The sequence below is a fragment of the Sinohyriopsis cumingii genome, chromosome 10 (genome assembly GCF_028554795.1).
Source record: "Sinohyriopsis cumingii isolate HCF-2022 chromosome 10, ASM2855479v2, whole genome shotgun sequence".
Taxonomy (NCBI): Eukaryota; Metazoa; Mollusca; class Bivalvia; order Unionida; family Unionidae; genus Sinohyriopsis; species Sinohyriopsis cumingii.
The window spans coordinates 103,524,527-103,545,345 of NC_142970.1; the positions used below are offsets into that span (position 1 = coordinate 103,524,527).

The 20,819-nt window shown below is 35.1% G+C and overlaps 1 protein-coding gene across 5 annotated transcripts in view; it reads left to right on the plus strand.

The window, feature by feature from the left end:
- The window catches only part of LOC149790748 (uncharacterized), a 253,054-nt gene that overhangs the window by 62,418 nt on the left and 169,817 nt on the right, over nt 1–20,819 (plus strand). For all 5 annotated transcript variants that reach the window (XM_089972803.1, XM_089972807.1, XM_089972808.1 and 2 more), the window contains exons 2-4: nt 2,673–2,884; nt 8,635–8,853; nt 10,716–10,843. In XM_089972803.1, coding sequence (XP_089828929.1) covers nt 2,763–2,884; nt 8,635–8,853; nt 10,716–10,843 — 469 coding nt within the window. In that variant the 5' untranslated portion in view covers nt 2,673–2,762. The remainder of the gene's footprint in view (nt 1–2,672; nt 2,885–8,634; nt 8,854–10,715; nt 10,844–20,819) is intronic.

Genomic DNA, 20,819 nt, shown 5'->3' on the forward strand with positions numbered 1-20,819 from the left:
TGGAAAACCAGTTTTCAGCTTCTCTCTAAAATAGCTGTACAATTAAGTCAATTAATACGTACTGTACCAAATTTTTGTTAGATATTATTGTGTAGTTTGTTGTCACAAATTGAAAATTTCTTCTTTAAGTTCAATTCAGAATATTTTACCAATTTATTTTGAAGAAAAATGTATTAGCTGAAGCAGAAATAAAGTTTCTTAAAGATGTTGATGTTGTTGTTGTTGTAGGGTTTAATGAAATGTTTCAGCACAAGATAAGCTATACATGGTGGCCAGTATAAATGGTGGAGGAAGAACCCGGGAAAACCCCGGAATGAACCACCAACCAACAAGAAGCTACTGGCAAGCTTTTTCACATACCCACATTGGCCGAGCTTGTGACTCGAACCCACACAGACAGAGGTGAGATGCCAATGATCCGTAACAGTGAGTGCTTTAGACCACTCAGCCACTCGGGGTCCCTGCTTAAAGATGTAATTTTGGTGCAAGTACACATTGCTATATTGGGTGATTTATGTTAATAGTTAGTCATCCACATCATTTATATTGAAGACAGATACTTATACTTTTCCAAATTTGTATGCCTTCTCTTCATTTTCATTTTGTTCTGTCCATTTGTTTCTTTAATGCATGTACTTCCAAAAGTTTTTATATCTGACTATCACAAGATACATGTTAGGAGGAATACACAAAAACTATTTTTATAGGTAAATAAAATTAAGTAGGTATGTTTCTTTTGTACTTTTAGATAATCAGTTTTTCTATTTTTGTTAAGAACAAAAAGGCAGCTTTATGAGGATACATCCTCACTTCTCGTCTTTGTGTGACAGGTCACTTCTCGTCTTTGTGTGACAGGTCACTTCTCGTCTTTGTGTGACAGGTCAGTTCAGATCTTTGTGTAACAGGTCAGTTCAGATCTTTGTGTGATAGGTCTCTTCTGTTCTTTGCATGACAGGTCACTTTGGATCTTTGTGTGACAAGTCATTTCAGGTCTTTGCATTCTTGGACAAGATGATAAAATAGTTTTGTTTCGATAACAAAGGCAAAATACTGAAATAAAAACGATGTTGTATTTTTCCTAAGAAACAAAACAACTGAAAGAGATTAAAGATAAAAAAGAACCCAATACCTGTTATACCTGTTATATATTTTTCACTCAATTCATCCACTGAGCTAAAATGAATAAATGCAGTAGTGTTGAAAATTTGGTATATCATCAGACAAGTTTCTAAACACATTTTCTATTATTAACATTTTATCTTTTCAAACTAAAAACTAGCTTCAAAAAGCAGCCATTACTGGGCTAATGCCCGTTCAGTTTCATGTTGCCCTTTTTTTGACATCATTTGTACAATTACACAAAAGATTGCTTTAGATAGGCAAATGAAATTTGATGAGCATATTTGATAGCCTGATCTTATTTTCAGAACACTAAGTAATTTTGCTTTGTGGTAAAGTTTTGAACTTGGACTTTTTTGGGATGAAAACTTTGTCAGCAGGACTTTTGAAAAGTTTACATCGACAAATGAAACTTTATGAGGATGTTGTTATGTTTATTTAGATGTCCTGGGTTATTATTCATGGGGCAAAGGCAATTTATTTTCTCAATAAATACATGAGCTTATTCAGCATAGACATGTTTGGTTGCCATTTAGGCATATGTGTATTACAAACACAAATCTGTATAGCCTCATATATCAGTCTTAATACTTGACATTTAATGAGCACAAAGCTTGCCAGAGGTCACAGGGTCAATTAAAGATATTTGTACAATACCTTTGATAGCCTAGAACCAAAGCTTGCCAGAGGTCACAGGGTCAATTAAAGATATTTGTACCATACCTTTGATAGCCTAGAACCAAAGCTTGCCAGAGGTCACAGGGTCAATTAAAGATATTTGTACCATACCTTTGATATATCGCCTAGAACCAAAGACTTTGTGATTTGATGTACATTTAGAAGCCTAACAACATTAGACCAGACAATTGTCAGTATGAATGTTCAGTTAATAGTATAATTTAGTTTTACAAATTTCCTTGTGTAGCTAAAAAAAAACATGCAATATGATTCCATTATGGATCAGGGAATTTTTTTTCAGCAGCTCTGATTGCACATCAGTGTCTGTTTTAAACAAAACTAATGGAGTCTTATTTCACCCAAAGCAGGAATGTAAAGTTCTGAGAAATAACTAAATTCTTGTTTTGTAATATTTATTGATTTTGTTACTTTTGTTAGGGATAACCCATATATGGAGTTCTTGATGTATATAACCATTTAAGTTTGCTGTGTAGAATGAAATAGAATCAGTCAGTTTCACTGTGCAGTATGTAACAGAACCAGTCAAGTTTGCTGTGCCAATGTAGCAAGTTGTCTGCTTCCACTCTTTACAGCATTATCAATGTCATCCATCAGTACTAGCACTTACAAGGTCATTTTGTTTCTCATTCACTTGGGAAGATGCACAGTAGACATGCAAAATAAATGTCTTAATCCTTGATCATCCATTAGTGTACCGGTCGTCTCTATAAATATAAATAGCGCGAATACTGACATGGAGTGTATTTCCTTTTTTTTAATGGAATCGGTATTTCCTGATATCAAAACCATTGTGATCATCTTAGGTTGGAATTGATATCATATTTGTATTTTAATTATGATGTACTTTGCAACAGGAAATCATTCGAGTCCCAAGATGAAACAAGCAAGCTAGTAACTTTGTTCCGTCATCAAAACCTTCCATCGAGCAATTGCTGTCTGCATCTATGAACTCCAACATGGGCAAGCAACTTGGTCTGGGTGACCTGACTAAAGAAGAGTGTGAACGGATTCTAGAGGTGATACAGAAGGATTTTGAACTGAGGCAGAAAGAAAAAGAGAGATTAAGGTACAAGTTAAAGTTCTGTTCAAAACTTCACACATCTAAGGACCCCCAGCATCTATATGCAGATATCTATATAATGCAATTTCTTGCATCAAACATAATTTAGGAATGGTTTGACATTTTAATGCAATTTCTTGCATCATAGTTTAGGAATGGGTTGACACATTTTAATGCAATTTCTTGCATCAGACATAGTTTAGGAATGGTTTGACATTTTAATGCAATTTCTTGCATAATAGTTTAGGAATGATTTGACATATTTTAATGCAATTTCTTGCTTCAAACATAGTTTAAGAATGGGTTGACACATTTTAATGCAATTTCTTGCATCAAACATAGTTTAGGAATGATTTGACATATTTTAATGCAATTTCTTGCATCAAACGTAGTTTAGGAATGGTTTGACATTTTAATGCAGTTTCTTGCTTCAAACATAGTTTAGGAATGGGTTGACATATTTTAATGCAATTTCTTGCATCAAACATAGTTTAGGAATGGGTTGACACATTTTAATGCAATTTCTTGCATCAAACATAGTTTAGGAATGGTTTGACATTTTAATGCAATTTCTTGCGTCAAACATAGTTTAGGAATGGTTTGACATATTTTAATGCAGCTTGGTGTGAACAGTGGTGCACTAGAGATAGATGAGCATTATAGTGGTTTTTGTTTCATCTAATTTATTTTTGACAGAGTTGTGGACCTTGTCAATCAGTGTTGCAATTTCTTTTGACATGGATCCCTTTGTAGAGATCCTAATCCTTACTTATATGAAATGTGATTTATCTTCTTTAATACATCTGAACATGCAAATAAAAAAAAATACTAAAATATTTTATCCACAAATTATATTATGATTAATCGAAAGTGATTTTTGGTTGAAACTTGCTTTCTTACAATCATTTTTATGATGTGACACTCTGTTGTATTTTGATACTGCAGTGCTTGGTATTTGTTCATTCTTGGATATGCCTTGTAATTTATGTAGCACATGTCATGCAGATATAATCATAATTTATGTAGCACATGTCATGTAGATATAATCGTAATTTATGTAGCACATGTCATGTGGATATAATCGTAATTTATGTAGCACATGTCATGTAGATATAATTGTAATTTATGTAGCACATGTCATGTGGATATAATCGTAATTTATGTAGCACATGTCATGTGGATATAATCATAATTTATGTAGCACATGTCATGTAGATATAATCATAATTTATGTAGCACATGTCATATAGATATAATCGTAATTTATGTAGCACATGTCATGTGGATATAATCGTAATTTACGTAGCACATGTCATGTGGATATAATCATAATTTATGTAGCACATGTCATGTGGATATAATCGTAATTTATGTAGCACATGTCATGTAGATATAATCGTAATTTATATAGCACATGTCATGTGGATATAATCGTAATTTACGTAGGACATGTCATGTAGATATAATCGTAATTTATATAGCACATGTCATGTGGATATAATCGTAATTTACGTAGCACATGTCATGTAGATATAATCATAATTTACGTAGCACATGTCATGTGGATATAATCGTAATTTATGTAGCACATGTCATGTAGATATAATCATAATTTACGTAGCACATGTCATGTGGATATAATCGTAATTTATGTAGCACATGTCATGTAGATATAATCATAATTTACGTAGCACATGTCATGTGGATATAATCGTAATTTATGTAGCACATGTCATGTAGATATAATCGTAATTTATGTAGCACATGTCATGTAGATATAATTGTAATTTATGTAACACATGTCATGTGGATATAATCGTAATTTATGTAGCACATGTCATGTAGATATAATCGTAATTTATGTAGCACATGTCATGTAGATATAATCGTAATTTACGTAGCACATGTCATGTAGATATAATCGTAATTTATGTAGCACATGTCATGTAGATATAATTGTAATTTATGTAGCACATGTCATGTGGATATAATCGTAATTTATGTAGCACATGTCATGTGGATATAATCGTAATTTATGTAGCACATGTCATGTAGATATAATCATAATTTATCTAGCACATGTCATGTGGATATAATCGTAATTTATGTAGCACATGTCATGTGGATATAATCGTAATTTATGTAGCACATGTCATGTAGATATAATCGTAATTTATATAGCACATGTCATGTGGATATAATCGTAATTTATGTAGCACATGTCATGTGGATATAATCGTAATTTATATAGCACATGTCATGTAGATATAATCGTAATTTACGTAGCACATGTCATGTAGATATAATCGTAATTTATATAGCACATGTCATGTGGATATAATCATAATTTATGTAGCATGTATATATAATCATAATTTATGTAGCACATGTCATGTGGATATAATTGTAATTTATGTAGCACATGTCATGTAGATATAATCATAATTTATGTAGCACATGTCATGTGGATATAATCATTATTGGCCATTTGTTTCTTTCTTGAACTTTCTGTGATGAGTTAGGGTAACCAACTAACAGGATTTCTGATTGGTCATTTACTTTGTGAAACAAGTGATGTAATGTAACACTTTCACAACAGAATTACAAAGATATTGCAAGCATATCAGTGATCTGAATATAATTGTGTTCAAAATGGGGTTATCAGTATAAAATTATATCTGACCACAAAATTGGAATGTGACGAGTGATTGTAATTGTATAATTTGAAGTTAAAATTAGAATAATTCCACCAAGATATGAGACTGGTTTGTATTTTGGCTTTTGCCATAACCTGTTGATGGATTGGGTTCTCTAACATGGAAGCAGCCAATGAACCTATGGGAAACTGTCAACCTTGATTGGATAGCTATTTTACCCTTGCACATTCTGAAACTGGGGATTGAACAAGGACCATGTTACTGTTGCACTATCTAGGTCACATTTTTTCTCATGCAAACACAAAAATGTCAAGATTTGTTATTATTGTTTAGGTGCTAACTGTGGCATCATATGTGATTTGATTCTGCATTAGATTATTGTGTTAAAGTTTGTGCAAGTCTAATATTGTGTTGGTATGTCATCTCATGGTGATCAGGCCAAAAAAATACCGCTTTCTGCAGAATATTTTTCTTGGCAAAGCGATTAGCAATTAGAACAGGACCTGTCATTTACCATTTATGCTTGCTTATAAGTTGAGTCCAACTCCAAAAACTTCACAGACCCAAACATTTTGTAAAATTCTGGAATATTTACATTGGGCATCAAAAACAACATAGAAGTCTAACTACTGTGCGTGAGGGTAAGATGCATATGAAGCCAAGGCCACCTTTCTTACAAGGGATGTTTAAATCATGGTCCTAATTTGACTTCAATGCCAGACAATATATTAGGAATATTTATGTATCCAGCCTCTCATACCGGTCACAGTCCCTATATATCCAGCCCCATTAAAATTTTCCCTTGTTTTATCTTGTTTATATATTGTACCTTCCCATAATGGCTGCTTTCATATGCAGCCATAACTGATCCGCTGTTGCCCAGTCCACTGAGAGCTACCATTTATACTGCTGACAAGTCAGATCCAACTGCAGTCAACACAGACCCTGTGTAGTTTTTAAGTTTGACTCAACTTGTAAGCAAATACATGCAATAAGAGAGATTGCACTATACTGAAAAATGGTCAGATTTTCTTTTGAAATTTGTCATATTAGAAAGACATTTTTGGTTCAAAGTGAAAAGTTAACAAAAATTGGAAGGAAGTGTAGTGAAGAATGACTAGGCATCCAATGATAACACCTTGAAATTATAATGTGACATAGTGAAATATGTCTAGGTGTCAGATATTGTAAACCCAGCTATGCTGCTTCATAGTTAGACATGCCTAGTACTCTGTGCATGATTCTGTTACTGACAGCTAAACGTGCTCAGTATTCTGTGCATGATTGTGTTGCTGACACATACACATGCTTAAATTCTGTGCATGATTGTGTTCCTGACACAGACATGTCAAGTACACTGCATGATTGTGTTCCTGACAAAGACATGTCAAGTACATTGCATATTGTGTTGCTGACACATAGACATGCTTAAAGTATGTGCATTATTGTGTTGCTGACACACAGACATGTTTAGATTATGTGCTTGATAGTGTTGCTGACACTATTAGACATACTTAGTACACTGCATAATTGTGTTGCTGACACAGACATGCTTAGTACTCAGTGCATTATTGTGTTGCTTACACATAGACATGCCTAGTACTCTGTGCATGACTGTGCTGCTGACACAGCTAAACATCCTTTGTACTCTGTGCATGATTGTGTTGCTGACACATAGTTTGACATGCCTAGTACTCTGCATGAGTGTTGTTGACACACAGACATGCTTAGTATTTTGTGCATGATTCTGCTGCTCACACAGTTAGATATGTCTAGTACTCTGCATGATTCTGTTGCTGACACATATACATGCTCAGTACTCCATGCAATACTGTGTTGCTGACACATAGACATGCTTAATACTCAGTGCAATACTGTGTTGCTGACACATAGACATGCTTAAATTATGTGTATGATTGTGTTGCTGACACAGACATGCTTAGATTCTGTGCTTGATAGTGTTGCTGACACAATTGGACATGCCTAGTACACTGCACAATTGTGTTGCTGACCCAGACATGCTTAGTACTAAGTGCATTATTGTGTTGTTGACACATAGACATGCCTAGTACTCTGCATGATTGTGTTGCTGACAAAAAGTTAAACATTCTTAGTATTCTGTACATGATTGTGTTGCGACACATAGACATGCCTAGTACTCTGAACATAATTGTACTGCTAACACAGCTAAACATCCTTAGTACTCTGTGCATGATTGTGTTGCTGACACATAGTTTGACATGCCTAGTACTCAGCATGAGTGTTGTTGACATATAGACATGCTTAGTATTTTGTGCATGATTCTGCTGCTCACACAGTTAGATATGCCTAGTACTTTGCATGATTCTGTTGCTGACACATATACATGCTCAGTACTCCATGCAATACTGTGTTGCTGACACATAGACATGCTTTAATACTCAGTACAATGCTGTGTTGTTGACACATAGACATGCCTTGTACTCTGTGCATGATTCTGTTGTTACACATAGTTGGTTTTGAGATTGATCAGCAGTCTTTATGAATTTTAGATTTTAAAAAATTACTGGAGCCACTGACGAATGGAGTTAGGTGGGAACACTGACAGAGGTGTTAAATAGGTGAAACCATTTACAAATGGTATTAGGTGGGGACACTGACTGATGGTGTTAGAAAGGTGGAGCTACTGACAGTCAGTGTTAGAAAGTTGGGGCCACTGGCAGAGCTGTTAAATAGGTGAAATTATTTAGAGATGATATTAGGTGGAGTCACTGACAGATGGTGTTAGACAACTGAAACTGTTTGGAAATGGTGTTAGGTGACTGACAGATGGTTTTAGGTAGGTGACATGATGTTAGTTACCGACGGAAGATATTATTGGTGGAGTCAATGATATGTGGTTAAATAGGTGGACCCACTGACAGATGGTGTTGGATAGGTATCTGACAGAAGTGTTTGATTTGTGGAGCCACTGGCAGATTGGTGGAACCATGTAAGTCATCAATTGGTTAGGCATGAATGATAGATACCATAATGCCCTAGCAGTACATGTGTTGGTCATATGATGTAGAAAGTTGACATACGACAATGAATAAATGTCACCTTTTTTTTCTTTATTAGCAAAATTGAAGAAGAAGTCTCAGATGAAGAAGGCAAAGCCACCCTGCTGACCCGCACAAAATTCAATAAAAACTGTTGCATTCGATGTTGTGAAACTTTTGGAATAATATTCAATCGGAAACAAACATGTCAAATATGTAAGCTTTTTGTGTGCAAAAGCTGCTGTCAGTACGATGATGAGTTGAAAGGATATGTCTGCTCTGCTTGTATGAAACAAACGTAAGTTCAAGGTTAAATAAATGTAAGTTCAAGGTTAAATAAATTTGTCCTGTTCTGTAATGATGATGAATTTTGCTGTTATATTTCACCTACTTTAAATCATCATGAGCTAACCTTGGAAAATGAAAGGGTGGGGAGGGGAGGGGGTATTAGAAACTATGCACATTTTAACAAGACTATTCACCAGATCTTTTTGAATGAAGTCATGATGCACATAAATACTAGTTATCATGGAAGAATGTGGACATTTCAGATTTTATATATACAACAACTTTCTGCATTGACTTCCATAACACAGGTGTATGACTGTATAATGAGTACCTCTTTATACAAACAGTTTCGGTGGTTCCCAGATTGTTAATCCATTTAAAGAATAATGCGAGTGATGTACCATATGTATTCTCATAAAGGACTCTTTCCCTAGAATAGCCTTTCTCAGTTCTATGTCTGATTAGAGATAAAATAGAGAAATGGCATAGTTGTAGCCAATAGAGATAAAATAGATACCAGGTAAATGGCGTAGATGTAGCCAATAGAGATAAAATAGACAAATGCCATAGTTGTAGCCTATAGAGATGAAATAGACAAATGCCATAGTTGTAGCCTATAGAGATGAAATAGACAAATGCCATAGTTGTAGCCAATAGAGATAAAATAGATACTGGGTAAATGGCGTAGATGTAGCCAATAGAGATAAAATAGACAAATGCCATAGTTGTAGCCTATAGAGATGAAATAGATAAATGGCATAGTTGTAACAAATAGTCTTGTCTCTATGTTTTTTGGGAGAAAAGATGGGAATTATGAGATACAGCTTGTTATTTTTGGGGTTTTGGCATTTTTAAGGCACATCAACACTTTGAAGGGTTTATTGTGCTGAGGTAAGTAGAGGAAAGTGCAAAGTCCAATCCAGGCTGATCTGCTGATGGTAAAGTTGAACCTATACATTTTAGGTCATGAGTTTGTCCAGATGGTCATGCATGTGTGCATGCATTTGTCACACGACTCCTCAGACACAATTCATTATAGAGACTTTACATATGTAGGTAGTGGCGTTACATTATACTGCAGTTATTTTTAAAAAAATGCATTTGGTACCAAATTGTCTTTCCTTATAATATAATGAAATCCTTTATAATTGGTACATATTAATATTTTCAAAATTGTCCGGCCAGTGTTCTGACACTTATTACAAAATAACTTCTCCCTTTATGTTTTATTTTTAACTTGTAAATTAACATCTGTCCATGATATTCACTGATTGTAAGTTCATGCTCAGTTTATCAAATGTTATCAACAGCTGCCCCAGTTTATTACATGTTCTGTACAGATGCCTTAGTTTATTACATGTTACCTACAGATGCCCCAGGACCGCTTTAGTGGCCTAAGTGGTTAGATCATCTGCCTTGGATGTGGGAGGTCGTGGGTTTAAACCTCGACCATGTCATACCAAAGACTTATAAGAATTGTACTAACAGCTGCCTCACTTGGCTCTCAGCATTAAGGGGTTAGTGCTAGGACTGGTCAGCCAGGTGTCAGGATAATGTGACTGGGTGGGACATCATGCTACATGTCTGCGGCATGATGCCCCAGTGCTAGACATCACTATAAACTGCCACACTGCAGACATCGTAACGATATGACTGAACTGTTTTAAAAAGTACATTAAAATTCCAAAACACACACACACAGATGCCCCAGTTTTGATTTATTGAGACTTTCATTTTGATAGGAAACTTTCTGCCATTAAATAATACCAGTAAGATAATATTTTGATTTACACCCCAGAAATATTTGAATAAAATTTTCTTGTTTCAGACTTCATACTTTGACTGTATCTCTCTCTTACTCTCTTGTTTCAGTGAACTAAAGCTGAAATCCTGTGACTGGTTCTACAACAATGTTAGCCGCAAATTTAAAAGATTTGGCAGTGCCAAAGTAGTTCGCTCTCTTTACAAGAATACAGCAGATCCACACCGAAAGGCTCACTGTAAGCTTCATTCTGATTCTTTTTTATGTTTTAAGCAAGAAATTGAAACTCATCACATCAACTTCATTGTAACCTCAGATCCAGAATTTTTTTATGCCTGTAGTCAGGTATTCATATGGAGCAGCTTTGGTCGGTGCCATGAACCCTTGATTTCATTCCACCCCTTTCACCTTACCTCTGAACTTGAATATATCTCCACATTTTGTTTTTTATGTCATTTTGCAAGTCACTATAATTAATAATTAATTACTTATCCGTAGAATATTATGCCATCCTCTGTATTTTATTTAAATGAAATCAGAAAATACAGGTGTCAACTTCATTTCAGGTGTACATGAGGCAGATGTCATTGGTGATAATAAGCAGGGCTCAAGACAGTATAATTAGACACTTGCTTTAGAACAAAACATTTCAGGGATCATGGGCATTTTTTTGCAAGTACTCATCAATGACATGATTTTGCTCATTAAAACCCTTCAAATGCAATATCTCTTGGATTAGTTTATAATAAGAGACAAGGTCTATATTCATTTTACACGGACTTCTTCCAGTAATGTAGGTGTCTGATGTGGAGAAATTGTCCTTTTCATTGATCTATCATACATCTTTATGAGTCAAACTAGTGTGGGAACTTAAAAGCCAGACAATGTCACAATAATTTTGGTCTGGTCAGACAGTGTTACACTCACCACTGCCTTCACTCTGAATATAATACAATCATGATTTTGACCCACTTTAGTATTAAGCTTGTTTTCAATACTTCTGGGAAGAAAAAAAACAATGTCGGCTTCCTTTGTAATGTGTCTTAGACTGATAACAAGGAGGCAGATTAAACAGAAGTAATTGACAATTGATGTATGCTAGATGTTAAGCGATGCTGAATTTCAGTGCTTATTAGCAGTGGAAGAAGCAAAGATTTCTTCTTGCAGTGTGAATCAGAATCTACTTGACTCAGGGGAAAAGTAAGTGGCAAAGTGTACACAGCACAATTTCTGTGTAATTAGGATGACAGGACAAATGGTTTCTGAGTCCTGCATTTATATTTCAGGGTTGGAGGAGTTTACTGTTCCAATCAAACTTGTTTTCTCTGTTGTGCATCTGTTTGTTGTGATTATTAATATACTGTGCTAACTGCTTATAAATCCAACTGCAAAAAACATAGACCCTGATCTGCAATCACATAATGTGCCAGCAGATAAGTCATGATATTCAAGTCTCTCTTTACCACCCATAACATTTAAGTCTGTCTTTATCACCCATGGTACTCAAGTCTCTCTTTACCACCTATGACATTCAGGTCTCTCTTTGTGGTTGTTATCAGCATAGAAAATGATCTTTCTGCAATGAGGAAGAATCAAACATACATTGTCCACACCAGTTAGAATATTTTAACATGTCAGTAACTTTTAATTGAACATTTTATTTGTAAACCTTTGTTTTTTGTCTCAACCATATAAGCATGGTGAGACACTGGTATCAGTCCTGAGGTAGTGGCAATGGCATGGTCATTAATGTTAAAGTTTTGTTTACAAGGTTTTGCTAGTTAGATGTGGAGAGTATTCTGCACACAGATTTAATTAAATCAGTGAGTATTCAGCAGAACATGTTTCTTTACCTTTCTGCCAGCTCCTACATATCAGTGTCAATCAACTTTAGAATTCACTGTATAGTAATTTAATTAACAGATAAAAAACAAATAACTTAATTATATCTGAAAGAATTTGAAATCATGGTAAAGTTTTCTAAAATTGGTAATTCACCATTAAATGTTTGGTTTAGTGTTGTATGGCACAGCGAGACATGAAAGTTACTTAGTACTAAGGCAATGGAGTAAAGTGCCATGATCAGGGACACGCTGTTTTAGATGGGACGTGCATATCACTCTGAATTAAATATTTTTCATTATGTAATAAAAGAATGAGATTTATATTTGACATATATACTTATGTAGAAGTCAGATTCTACTGTAAGCGGCATAGATCTGCTGTTGCATAATGCACTGGCAGATCTGGATCTATGCAGTTTGTTAGGATTCATAAATGGAATAAACAACCTAGACTAAGATCTGCTGGTGCATCATTATTGTTTGCAGCTGTACCTGAAAATAGATACAGCATGCTTTATTTACCGATGTACATGATTTATCTCTTAATAAGCCCAACCTCATTTTTACCAAATTATGTCAAATATATTGCACAAATATACAATGTCATTGTTTGATTATAAGCCCACCCACCTCTAGCCACCCAACTGAAGTTGATGTTACCATCCAAGGTGTAGAGAGGTGCATTTCTGATGTGAAATCATGGATGACATTTAACAAGCTGCAGATGAATGATGATAAAACTGAGGCCATTCTGATCACAACACAAAGACTTTCTCAGTCACATCCTTTACCTCAAACAATAAATATCAGTAACACCAAGATTAAATTCACACAGTCAGTACAAAACCTAGGTGTCACTCTGGATAGTACTCTCACATTGCATCAACATGTCATGAACATATGCAAGGCTGCATATCTTGAGCTGAGATGCATCAGCTCAGTTTGCAAATATCTTTCAGCTGATGGCACTAAAACACTTGTATGTTCATTAGTACTTTCAAGACTGGACTATTGTAACTCAATTATGTCTGGTTCATCTCAATATCTACTTTAGAAACTTCAAAAAGTTCAAAACGCAGCTGCTCAGATCATACTTAGAGTACCACAATCACAGCACACCTCCCTGCTGCTCTGTAACCTACACTGGCTATCCATTTGATTCAGAATCAAACACAAAATTTGTTCTCTGTGCTATGTTTCACTGACGGACTCCAGTCCAACATACCTATCCGACCTCACCCATGTGTACACACCAGCAAGATACTAACGCTCCTCTTCTGATAATTGTATACTCATTATTCCCACTATGAAAACAAAGTCATATGGACAGCGTTCTTTTGCATACCAGGGCACAGCAATGTGGAATGAATTGCCCACTGAACTTAGACACAAAGCCACAGTGATCACATTCAAGAGTGCTCTTAAAACTCACCTATTTCGACTGCAAGAACAAACTTAAAGACCTAATAATGTTCCCTACCCTAAATATTTCCAGAATGGTTTTTTTTTTTTTAATTTCATGGTGTTTGTTTTTGTAATAATATCATTATATATGTTTTTTTATGTTATTGGTGTTGTCTAATGTTGTAAAGCACTTAGAGCTTCTAAAGATTAGGTGCTATACAAAATCCGCATTATTATTATTATTATATTTTGAGAACTGTATTAGTCTTGCTTCCCCAGGCCTATCATAGGAGAAATACTGTACTATAGAGTAAATGCATCACCAGCACCCAACAGTAAGCATCACAGACTCAGGTTTGCCACCCCATAATGTTCCCATAATGTATTATCCCCACCCCACACCACCCCATTAGTCTCATTCAAGCAGACCTCTTGCAAGGCTCCATGAGATGTTTTGTAAAACAAAAAGGTCATAAGTGCTTGTGTTCACTTTGTTTTATCATGTACTGACTATAAGGAAATATTATTTTGTATCAAAATGAGGGTCTGGTAACAGAACAAACAAACAAAAGAAGAACAACAGATTTTTTCTTGTAATACCAGAGTGAGACTCACCCCAAATTGGAAAAGGATTTGATTGGCTATGAGATGTAACAAGCCATTGTGGTGATAATATTACATACTGTTTCATGTAAACATTTATAGTTTCATTAACAGATTGAGACATGCCTCCTGCATTGGCTTCATGTTTCAATAGATTTTTGGCTTGAATCCTTGTGGAAACATAATTTTAGATCAATCTTGGCAGTTTTACTCATACAAAGTTGCACTGAAGCACCTTATTTCAGCAAAAATTTGCAATGAAGCCATTTACAAGACCCATGTATAACATACACCATGAGGTGCCATACTTGCATCTGGTTGTACAAAACTCTCTCCACCCCCATTTGCTTGAAATTGCAGAAAAGAAGAGAATTAACTGCACAGTTCCTAATCTGCCATTGCATTATGCTGTGGCAAATCTGGGTGAGCTTGACACAGATTGGTATATATTTCATTCACATACAACAATTATTTAATGAGTTAGAGAACCAGGCTATGCAGGGTAGCATATTAAAAAATACCCTATTAAAACAATGGATTAGGCCAATGATTGGCTGAAAATAATTACCAGAACATCAAAGTAACTAAGCCTGTATATAGGTAAATTGTATACAATAGTAGGCTTGAACCCTAACCCACCTTCATTTTATCACTGTCACCACACAGGTACTCCCAAATGCAGATGGGGAGGATAGGAGATTTTTCCCAGAAAGAAGCCACTCAGGCAGTCACTTTCAGTTTAAACAATTCTTGGATCATTGAAGTGTAGAATGTAAACATGTTTTGCCCGTCTTACAATGAAATTATACTAACTGGGGTTCACTGGATCTGCTTATGTGAATATGTCAACACACTAAAACAGCAATTTAAATGCCGCAGAAGACAAACCATCCGTAATTATTTTTATATACATAAATAAAAATGGAGCCATTTGGTACACTCACTAGTACCCATTCATAGTCAAGGATAGCTTTCCCTATTTGAATTCTGTCGGTTTTTATGGCAATTCATGTTCACAAGTTTCAACAGATGTAAGTATGTAAAAGGTGTACACAGATGACATGTGTCAGTTGTAGAAATTTTGGGCAACCTCTGCATTTCTATTTACCTTCCAAAGTGAATGGTTTTAATAGCCTGTTACTCATACAGCATAGAACCCAAAAGTTTGTATTAACTGTGGTTATAAATGGTACGCGAATAATTTGCTTACAAGTTTTAAAATGTGATATCTGTAAATGACAAGTTAGTTATTGACTTTAAAGTTTGAAATTTAGTGGTCATATAAAGTATGTCTTCTCGTCTAAGTGAGTTTTATCAGTTGTTACAATATAATGTTGTTGTTGTTGTTGTAATAGGGTTTAATGCCATTTATCAGCACAAGATAGGCTATACATGGCAGCCAGTATTAATGGTGGAGGAAGAACCAGAGAAAAGCCCGGAAAGAACCACCAACCCACGAGAAGCTACCAGGAAGCTTTCTCACATATCCACATTGCTGAATCCGAGACTTGAACCCACGCAGACAGAGGTGAGATGGCAGTGATCCGTAATGGAGAGCGCTTTAGACCACTCAGCCACTTGGGGCCCCCTTAAAATATAATAAGCACTTCATTAGATGGTATATGCATTTATACCTGTAATAACTCCATACTTGTTTAATTTACTTTCAATATTTACTCATGTAGAAGTCAGATATAACTGCAAACTGCATAGACCCTTATCAATAATTGCATAATGCATCAGCTTATCAGGGTCTATTCTATGCAGTTTGTTAGGAGTAAGTAGCTGAACAAGGAATATAGACTGAGACCTGTAATTGCATAATGCAACAGCTTATCAGGGTCTATGCAGTTTGTTAGGTGTAAGCAGATAGAGTCTGATCTGTAATCACATAATGCACCAACAGATCTGGGTAATCAACTGAACAAAGAACATAGATGCAGCTTGCACAATATACAATGGCAGCTTGCACAGTATACAATGGCAGCTTGCACAGTATTCAATGGCAGCTTGCACAGTATGCAATGGCAACTTGCACAGTATGCAATGGCAGATCTGGGTAAATATAGTTTGTAGCTGGACCTGACTTATAAGTAGGTATATATAGTACTTATATATAGTACTTAGTTTGCATCAAAATTTTGTACTAGTATATATTTTAGCAGTATCTTTGATATGTATTTTTTGTCTAGTTTTACTTATTATGTGTTGCAATTTTGGCAACTACATCTTAATATACATTTTGGCAACTACATCTTAACATACATTTTGGCAACTAGATCTTAATATACATTTTGGCAACTACATCTTAACATACATTTTGGCAACTACATCTTAATATACATTTTGGCAACTACATCTTAATATACATTTTGGCAACTACATCTTAATATACATTTTGGCAACTAGATCTTAATATACATTTTGGCAACTACATCTTAATATACATTTTGGCAACTACATCTTAATATACATTTTGGCAACTACATCTTAATATACATTTTGGCAACTACATCTTAATATACATTTTGGCAACTAGATCTTAATATACATTTTGGCAACTAGATCTTAATATACATTTTGGCAACTACATCTTAATATACATTTTGGCAACTACATCTTAATATACATTTTGGCAACTACATCCTACTATAAATTAACTTGACAATTATCACTCTTTCCTTAATGTTAAAGCTCAGTATGTTTTTGTAGATTAGATTAATGGAATGTCTTGCCATAACGATAACTGTGATTGGCATATGCCAGAGATGAGCTGACCATGCCTTACTCATCAGCATAGGACATCATATAAAATAGAAAGTATTTTATGTTAACACTTATCCAGTATCAGTTAGTGTTAATATTTTATTGCTAATTGGAAATGTCATGAAAAATGACTAACAAATGTTATAGCTATGATGAATTGATTTTGTATGTGATAATATAGTGGCATCAGATAGGTAATTGATGTTAGGCTTACAAAAAATTCTGTCAGGCTGCCAATGATCTTGTAAAATATATGATGCTTACACCTTTGCTAGAGACAGAAATGGTCAGTGACCAATATGTATCAGCATGTGTTAGGGTATGAGTGACATGCAGCAATACATTAATTGCTAGGATCTGTATAATTTTGTAAGATAAATCAGAACTATTTTTTACCTCTACATCTGTAGAGTCACACACAAACAAGTCATAGCGATACAGTCAACCTTGTCAACTTTGACAAAACACAGTTGCAGTAGGGGTTTGATAGAAATGATTTCCTCAGTCAGGTGGTTGCATAACAGAGGTTTAATTTATCAGCATTTTTGGATTTAAGAAACCCTGAAAAGTGTCTGTTTACTGGTAACCTTTAAAACAGGTTGAAAGTACAGAAATAATCAGAAAACGATGAAGGTTAATGCAAAAAAAGTCAGTGGCTATAATGCAGTAGAGTGAGGGTTTTCTGGATAACATGGAACTTGAGATGATAATGATGATGATGATGATGATGATGATGATGATGGTGATGATGATAAATAATAATAATAGATGAAGAAGATGTGATGTGTGATGTGATTTGGATTTTTAACGTAACTTTAACAATTTTTAAGTCATATCGCTACGATGTCTGCAATGTGGCAGTTTATAGTGATGTCTAGCACTAGGGCATCATGCCGCAGACATGTAGCATGATGTCCCACCCAGTTGCATTATCCTGACACCAGGCTGACCAGTCCTAACACTAACCTCTTAATGCTGAGCACCAAGCAAGGCAGCTGTTAGTACCATTTTTGTAAGTCTTTGGTATGACTCGGCCGGGGATCGAACCCATGACCTCCCGCAACCGAGGCGGACACTCTAACCACTAGGCCACTGGAGCGGTTAGATGAAGAAGAAGAATGGATTATGTTATAATGTTCATCATGCAATTCATCTGCCTGTGTCTGTTCCAAAAATTTGTTTCTGCACAGTATCTTTCATTTGGAATAATATCATAAAAGGACAAGGTCACTGTAACTGTTTCTGCACACTAATTTTACATCACAGACCTGGACCAAACTTCATGGATGGATTGCACTTGGGAAAGAAATAAGCCTTGTCAAAAGGTCAAAAGTCAACTGAAAAAATGAGAGAAAGAAAATTGACTATTAAACATGGGGCATGTGTGTCGTGTGACATTCATGGTACTTCTGGTGTTCACTGGAAGGGGAGATAAACAGCATAGGGTGCAAAACAAAGTGCAGATTATTTAACAATATTGAGTAGTCTTTTTTTACACATGCTGATCATCTTCATCAAGTATGATAAACCTAATGAATCCTTGATCAACTGACCTTAGAACTTAACACAACATTGACATTGACATTTCTGCCAATAAAACTTTAAACAATTTCTTTTATAGGATTTACACGCTTGTAACATTTTATCAGATCTTGGAAATTTGCATAAAGTACAAGTGCATGTGATAAAACAAAATTAGTGTTAACACTTGCATCCACAGAAAAAGATCATTATATTAATAAAATGTAATGCAGGCACTAATTAATGCACACATTATATATATGTATATGTTGGGCCCCAAGTGGCTGAGTGGTCTAAAGCGCTATCCGTTATGGATCACTGCCATCTCACCTCTGTCTGCGTGGGTTCGAGTCTTGGATTCGGCTAATGCAGATATGTGAGAAAGCTTGCCAGTAGGTTCTCATGGGTTGGTGGTTCTTTCCGGGTGTTTTCCTGGTTCTTCCTCCACAAAATTAATACTGGCCACCATGTATAGCCTATCATGTGCTGAAAAATGGCGTTAAACCCAACAACAACAACAATATATATATATATATATATATATATATATATATATATATATATATATATATATATATATATATATATATATATATATACACACACACATACATACAGTATATTGCATCACATATTGAGTCAAGTTGGGGACCTCAAAACTAGAAAGCACCTACAACTTTTGCTTGTTCCCATGGAATTTCAGTTATGAGATGTTTCATGGAATAACTGTGTGTTTGTCTCTCTCTCTGTATGCATGTAAACAGAGTGTTGAAGAGCCCTTGGGGGCAACTTTGGCTTAACTTTAAATTTATTTGTGTCTTCAAGGTGAGAAATAATATCTTGTTGTATTAAATGTGTATCAAAGGTATCAGAAATAGGTCAGCTGATAATTTTCACTTAAGGCCTCCAATGTTTACCCAATATACATCAATATTCATTTCGTTACCCAATATACATCAATATTCATTTCGTTAACTGTGGTACCATGTTAATGCTTACATGTCAGATGAAGCATTGGATTTAATTTGGATGGTGAATTTCAAGCCCGATTTGATTGCACTCCATGTTGAGAATTTTAAATTAGCCAACAAGATCGGTTCATGACCAAATTAGACTGTTCCTTGCATTAATGTTAGATAGTACTATTTGGTGTCTATTGGGATAAAAGAGTCTGTTGCAAGCTGTTGGATGTAGATTAAAACATTTTCTGGAATGTGTCTGAAGGAAACTGTATCATAACAGCTGTAGAAAAGTGATTGAAACTGATGAGACGTACAACACAAAAGAAAGGTGAGATGCAGTATATCTTAGAATTTAGAAAGGGAAGACGGTATGTGAGTCAGATATTTGCTATTTCACATATGTAATTAATGATAATTGATGAAACACACTAAAAAGAGAAAATAAATGATTTTTTAAAGAAGTGTGGCAACTATATGATACACCCTAACTATAATATTGTTTGTGTTGATTGGATGACCTTATTTGTGAGGTTTCCTTATAATGAGGTATTTGATACATATTGCTAATAAACAATGAAATGGGATCCATGACCACACCATCCTTGTAAAATGAGTCACCTTGTAATGAAGTGGATTATTGTGAGGAACCTCTGTATTTAATGGACCACTCAGGTGGCCTTATTGGTTAGAACATCTGCCTCAGATGCGGGAGGTCATAGGTTTGAACCCTGGCCAAGTCATACCAAAGACATAAAAATGGTACTAACAGCTACACTGCTATGACCTCAGCGTTTAGAGGTTAGTGTTAGGATTGGTTGGCCTGATGTCAGGAAAATGTGACTGGGTGGAACATATATGCTACGTGTCTGCAGCATGATGCCCTTGTGCTAGACATCACTATAAACTGCCACACAGCAGACGTCATAGCGATATGATTGAAAAATTGTTAAAGCTACATTTAAAATCCAAAAATGCACACACACTGTATTTACTTGCATTATGCATGCATCCTATTTCAGATAAGATAGACCTGGATTTGTCTTCTCTTTATTGACTGAAAGTTCAGTCATTGTTTTTCTACTGTCATTTGGATTCAGCCAAACAACATCAAGTT